Consider the following 7,108-nt stretch of genomic DNA (forward strand, 5'->3'; position numbering starts at 1 on the left):
CCTCTCCGCTCCCCCCCCCCCCCGTTCTAGTTATCACCTTCTTTGGGCACCTTTTACCTTGTAACTGTAAAAATATCAAGGTAGGACCCAGTCATTCACATGGGTCAGACACTGGAAATAAAGTCCACAGAGAAAGTGACCACCTTCTGTCCTCAAGCTGTTCTCTTTTCATTAAGGTCATGCCATGGAGCTGTTGACCAAGAGCAACTGCTCAGCAGACCATAATTTCATACACGTGTCCATGGGGACAAAAACACCCCGTAACTGTAAAAATATCAAGGTAGGACCCAGTCATTCACATGGGTCAGACACTGGAAATAAAGTCCACAGAGAAAGTGACCACCTTCTGTCCTCAAGCTGTTCTCTTTTCATTAAGGTCATGCCATGGAGCTGTTGACCAAGAGCAACTGCTCAGCAGACCATAATTTCATACACGTGTCCATGGGGACAAAAACACCCCAGTTTTTCTTAACTTTATCTAAGTTTACTACTGGCTACCAGCAAATTGTTTTGGCTCTTTATACAATGTCCTGGCAGCTCCTGCACTGCCCCCTTTTTTCATTTCTAATTCCATTTTCATTCTGCTTTTTGTTTCTTCTTCTCCCCTCCAAATTCTTATATAAAGATGCTTTCTTATATTCAGAGTGAAGCTGTTTGTGGCTCAGTTTTATTTCAGATCAGAAAAGTCAATGTCAGAATCGAAAGCTAGAGACAGTTTAGCCTGAGACACCCCTATTCTCCTGTAGTCCCTCCCCCAGCTCGCCTGTAGCCCCTCCCCCAGCTCGCCTGTAGCCCCTCCCCCAGCTCGTTTGTAGCCCCTCCCCCAGCCCTCCTGTAGTTCCCCCCCTTGCACTTCTGCTCTTTCACCTTTGTTATTCATCTTTCTCTTTATCTCATGACCTTGTCAGACCTCCGTGTTCACCTCAACCATTTCCTACAGTGACTTGGAATGTGTTTCCTGCCACAGCCACAGTCATAAACAACCCCTGGTGGACCCAGGAGCAACTCAGAGAAGAACCGGAAATGCTCTCTCTAATTTAAACTACCAAAAGAAAAGATCACAACCCACAGCTTGCTTGACACAGCCTGCAATCACTAGCTCAAGCCATAGGCCCAGAGTCCCTCTACTGGGCTCTGATAACCTTTGCATTTTACTTTAGACAGAATCAAACTCCTCTTGAATAATTAATAATACCCAAGAATACCAGCGGACAAAAATTAAAGATTCCTATCCCACAGAAGACAAAACTACCCCTAGAATAAAAATCTGAGAGATGAAAATAATCTCCAAGGCCATCCAAACATCACCTAATTGTTACTCCCATGAAGAAACTGGGATCAAGAGAAAGGATGTATAGGGCCTGAGTTGGGAGACAAGAACCCAGGGTCCAAACATGGGGCTGACCCTCTCACCTCTCTTCTGATATCTCTCACCAAACCCCTGCCCATTAGCCAGTATTCTAATCCTACGGACTCCAGGCAACAAGCATCATTCAAAGCATATCCTAGAAACAAAGTCAGGCAAACAGATGCCATCTGGGTGCTCAAGAATGGAGCCATTTATTGGCTGCTTTCCTTTTAGGGCTGGTTACAAGCGGACTGGCTCCAGAGAGATAATATGTTCCTATTTTTTCCCTTCTAATCCAGGACACCTGTCCCTTCTTTGGGGAATGCACAATATTTGGGGCTTCTCAGCATGTGACCAGCCACCTGCTGTTCATGCCATTCCAAATTGGCCTCTTAGGTTTAGAGCCAGCCAACTGGACCCCCACCCATTATAAAATGTGGACACTAGCAACACTGATGTACTAAATTAAAAGGGTGTGGCGTTAGCATGCCAAGACAGTGCTCTCAAGCAGAATATATGCTGTGACACATCCTCCCTGTAAACACAGTAACTCTGATAAGTACTAATTCTGTCATAAGTCTTTGAAGAGAAAAGAAAGCTAAAGTTCACCATGGTCTATCATTTTCTTTCACCCCCCACTGCCATTCATTCATTCAACAAATATTTATTGGCCACCTGCTCTCTGTCAATCATCTGTTCACCCCACAAATGTATGTATGGGCTTCCATTAAAGGCGAAGCTCTATGCAGATGCCGTGGGAGATAAAGCCATGGATAAAGTTCAGTGCCTGCCTAGAAGGTGCTGTTAATGTACTTAGGGTGGTAAACCACAAGCTAATATGACTTAAGGCAGTATGTGTGAAGAAACCCAGAGAACTATGGAGCCTAGAGGAGGAAAAAGGCCTCACCAGCTGACTGGTAAGAAAGTTTGCAGAGGAATGGGTAGGATTTAGATGGCCAGAAAAAGTGTGTGTGTGTGATCAAATCGGCATGCCAGTGGCTCTCCAGGACAGCGGGGAGCTGTGAAAGTCAGGGAACAAAGGAGGCTCCTCCCAACTGATATGTGGGGCACATGTGCTGTCAAAGGAGAAAACTGAGGTGAGGTGGAGATTCTGATCACTGGCAGGTTTGAGAGGCCTGAGTCTTTGTTCTTTTCCTGGACCCCTAGGTTCTGAGGTTTGGCACCCAATCTGTAAGCAGGCAGCCCGGGCAGAGAAGAAGCTCAAGGTAAGAACTGCAGTCCTCCATGCTGCTTCTCAGCACAGGTTGGGGAAGCTGTGCTTTAAGACAGAGCATGCCAGCTTCCAAATGTGTGCGTTTCCCTAGGTTCCTTAATGGGAACATTTGCCTCATGGATTTTGAGGAGATGAAGACATTGGATATGAAAGAACTTTGCAAACAGTAGAGCACTGAATGCATATGAGATGCCTAGATGTCTAGGGCAAATGAGATTATAACCTTATCAGTGTGGGCCAAGATGGCAGCCAACTGAGGTGCCTATGCCATGATTTTCCCCTAGTCTAAGGTCATTTATTAGTAATTATATTACTATTGACACAGTAATTGACAGCATCTTCATAGACAGTCTCTGCTTGGATTCCTTTAACCTCCTGAGGCAGGTTCGAGAAATTGTATCTCCACCTTGCCTATAGAAAATCAAGTCTAGACAGAGTGCTAATTTGCCAGCAATAACACAACTAGGCAGAAACACAGCATTGTCCTCAGGCACACAGCAGACCAGCTGAGGCTCTCGACCCTTGTAAGTGCTGTGCTCTGACAAATGCCAGGAAGGCCTGTACATCTGAGTCCCTGGTACTGTAGGGAGATGTGGGTCTACCCAGGCTGCAGGGAGAGGCTGAGCCCCTGGGCTTTTTGTGCTGCAGAGTGGCTCCTGAGGTATATGTGTGGTGGGGGTGGGAAACAACACTTGAGCTGCATTCCTTTCTATCCTGGCCCCTACTGTCAACCTGACCCCTTAAGAGTCTATTATGTTACTTTATTGAGTCTTCTCAACAGAAAACACACAGGCACAATTTCTGGCAAGCTAATTAATTGTTCTTCTTTGCCATTTCATCTACTTAATACAAATTCAGCAAAAAGAATTGGTCTATTGATGTGTAATTTCTTTTGATCCATATGTGAATTTTTTCCAAGGCCTGTCCTATTTAAAGTGCAAGAAGACCTAGTTGCCTTTTTTTTTTTTTTTACTCTTCTCCTTCCTGGAAGCATTTCCTAAACTTCAGTTGTTCTTTAAAACCCTGATGCTTTCTTGTACCTATGTGCTGCTTCTTTATATCAGTACCAAGTTCATCTTTTTCTTTAAAGCAACTCACTACTTTTTTCTTAACTGAACTTATTTTAAAATAAAACCTTGTTACCAAGTAGAAAGCATTAGTTCTTGCTATAAATAAACAAAATGAATCCAAGGATAATAGAATAGTAATTGAGAATAAACCTTTAAAATTCTAGCTAATGTTGCTGGCACACTCTTTGGTGCAAAAGGAAATTAGCAGTTGTTGAGACAGCTGCTAAAATGTATTAGCACCAAATCAAGGGTCCTCCTTGATCTAATCCAGAGAGCTGAAATAAAATGTTACACTTCATTCTCACTGTATCGCTTGATGTTATCACATGTTCCATATTCATTCATCTTCCCAGAGCTACGCCAAGTTCATCTCTATGATCTGGTAAACACCATTCTATAAGCCTCACTCAGAATGCTTTAAGATGGATGTACGATGTGGGAGGAAACTGAGCAGTCCTGAAGCATGGCTCTTTCATTTTATACATCAAGAATTTGAGTTCTATAAACTCACACATATTTCCCCGTGGTCCTTGATTCCTCTGACTGTCCCATCACCATGTACTACCATGCTCTGAGATGCAGGGAGATCAGTATTGTGCTATTCTGCAAGGCAGCTGGTAATCCATCATGACTTTCATGCAAAGACAGATGTTTTAAGGTTGTCATTTAAGTTGATGTCAGTTTGCCCAGGGTCCACTACAAAGAATCAGCATGTTGTACAATTACATGCACTTTCATCTACTTTTGCATTTTTGAATAAGCTGCCAAAGAATGAATACTAAGCAATTTTGTTCATTTAAAATAAATATATATTGGATGGGAAAACCCAAAATGAAAAGTTTTATGAATAACTTCCTATTTAAAATGCTAGATACAGCCAGCGTGGTTGTGCACACCTTCAATCCCAGCATTCAGGAGGCAGAGGCAGGAGGATCTCTGTGAGTTCAAAGCCAGCCTGGTCTACGTAGTGAGTTCCAGACCAGCTGGGACTATAGGAAGACTGTCTCAAAAAGATCAAAAAAATAACAGATAGATAGATAGATAGATAGATAGATAGATAGATGATAGATAGATGATTGATAGATGATAGATAGATATAGATGACAGATAGATGATAGATAGATATAGATATAGATAGATATAGAAAATACTGGATACAAATATCTAAAAAATAAAGGCATACTCTTTCTAGCAGCCTGGAGTCTTAGGCATGCTGGATCTCATTCCCACTCAGACATTGATTGACAGGGCAGAGAAAGGACAGAAGTAACCAGAGAGTACGTGAACAATATTGCTAAAGTACCCTGAAGAGCTGCATTCCATGCCCGTCTTCTCCTTCCCACCAAGCCTGGGTTTCAGCTTCTCATCCTTCTGTCTCCATCTTCCCCACAGCATAGACGGACATCTGAAACATCCATCTCACCCCCTGGATCCAGCGTTGGGTCACCCAACCGAGTCATCTGCGTACGTATCACTTCTTAGCAGCCCCAGGGCTTTGCTTAGCCATGACCTAGCATCTGAAATGTTTTTGAGGATATCTGGAGCATGCCTGTCTTGTGCTGGCTCAATGCCAGGTCCTGAGGATACAGAATACAGGGAGGACATGGTCCCTGTCATCAGAGTCTAGTAAACCAAGAATGACAGGGACAGTTTAGAGTTTGTGGGACTGTGAGAAAGTGCAATGATAACGAGAAACCCAACTGAGTTCAGCAAACAATTCCAGGTGCCTCATTCCCCAGTCCTTGACTGAGACAAGGGCCAGACAACATGTGGGGGTCAGGGTGGCAGGTAGAGGAGAATATTGGCATATAGGTAGTAGGGTGTGATAAAGAGGCAGAGAAGAAGGAGGCACTACGCATGTCAAAATGCAACTAAGAAGGATTTAAAACCCTAAAGAAGAGTTTTCTAAACAGGTAAGAAGTCCAGGAGCAGAGCAGACCCTTCAGGTGCCTCAGCTCCCATCTTCAGAGCCATTCATACAGCCAGCATTTACCAGGAATGTGGCTGAAGTGACAAGAGTTGAGCTAGATGACCTCAGAGGTCCCTTGTTTATGTAACTTACTCATCCATTCAATGGGTATCGAGTGTTTGCTCTGTGCTAAGCACTGTGCTCTGCTGCAGAAGTGGTGATGAACAGCATAGATCTGGTACCTCACGACACTGGACATAATGTCCATGAATAATCAGCTGTAGTTATGACAATACCAGGAGGAAAAGGTACTATGCATCTCTACAATGATACAAATTAACAGAGACCTCACCTGAGAAAAGGCATCCCGGGGAAGAAACATTGACACTCAAGCCTGAGGGAATCAGAGAAGGAAGCTGAGGGAGATGGGGTGGCAGAGCCAAGGAGCACTGAGGGAAGCACATGACTGACCGCAGGACAAAGGAACCAAGGCCAGAATTTGGAGGTATTGGAGAGCAGGGAGCCCACTCCACACAGTCCTCAAACTCGCCAGCCCCAGCGGGCCCCTGCACCATGTCTAGGTCATTACTTCAAGTTCACATCCAGTTTCTTCTTTGACCCTGGACAATGCTCATTGATGTCACTATTTCCCATCCTTTCGTCCCTTGGTCAAATGAAAACAAGACAGAAGTTATTGCCTGCAGCTTCAACATGGGCCAGTACTGCCATATGGATGTCGTAGAAGACAAGCTACTTTTCTTTCTTTTTCTGTGGTGCTGGGGATTAACTTCAGGACCTTGTGTATGCCAGGCAACTGTTGGGCCACTAAACTACTAAGCTACATCCCCAGGCCAAGAAAAGTTACTCTGATCACAAGCTATTCTCACTGAAAATTCCTATCCAGAGCAAGAGAGAAAATAGGTCCGTGGCCATGTGAATGGGGCCAGACTGCAACAGGATCAGGGAGCTTAGTTTTGTAATCTGTGCTGTGAGAAGGGTATTGACAAGTATCAGCGAGTCCCTAGAAGGGAGTTACCAGGATGTGAGAGCTCAGAAAGCTGCTGCAGGTAGAATGATGGAAATCACCACCCAAGGACCCCTAGGACCTGGTGAAATAAGTTAGACCCTTGCTGATGTGCCCCTGGGAGTCCTAGAGAAAGCCCACTAGAGATGCTGAATGAGAAGCCGCTCCACCAGAAGCAGTGGTGACTGGGGCATCTGGGTTCCTGCCTTACAACCACAGGCTTGTACACTGATACCCCCACGAGACTTCCCTTCCACACTTCCCTCTCATACCTAGGGTGCCTCATCTGAAGACACTCTGTCATATGCACATCTTATCAGCCATGTTTACATTAGACCGTTCCAAAGCTGCCCAAAATATTCAGCCATCCACTTTAGGGACATGTGATAATGGGATGTTGGTTTAATGTCCAATGTATTCAAGGTTTTGTATTAAGGTAAAATCATCAGTAAACCTGGGGTGGACCACCATGCCACAGACACATACACACACACACACACACACACACACACACACACACACA

At 44.5% G+C, this 7,108-nt stretch overlaps 1 protein-coding gene across 11 annotated transcripts in view; it reads left to right on the top strand.

Annotated features, from left to right (window-relative positions):
* Positions 1-7,108, top strand: part of Ablim3 (actin binding LIM protein family member 3) — a 138,895-nt gene that overhangs the window by 107,467 nt on the left and 24,320 nt on the right. For all 11 annotated transcript variants that reach the window (XM_008837895.2, XM_008837896.2, XM_008837898.2 and 8 more), the window contains 2 exons: positions 2,516-2,574; positions 5,045-5,116. In XM_008837895.2, the coding sequence (XP_008836117.1) occupies positions 2,516-2,574; positions 5,045-5,116 (131 nt within the window). The remainder of the gene's footprint in view (positions 1-2,515; positions 2,575-5,044; positions 5,117-7,108) is intronic.

The sequence above is a fragment of the Nannospalax galili genome, unplaced genomic scaffold, assembly GCF_000622305.1.
Source record: "Nannospalax galili isolate Female #2095 unplaced genomic scaffold, S.galili_v1.0 scaffold19, whole genome shotgun sequence".
NCBI lineage: Eukaryota > Metazoa > Chordata > Mammalia > Rodentia > Spalacidae > Nannospalax > Nannospalax galili.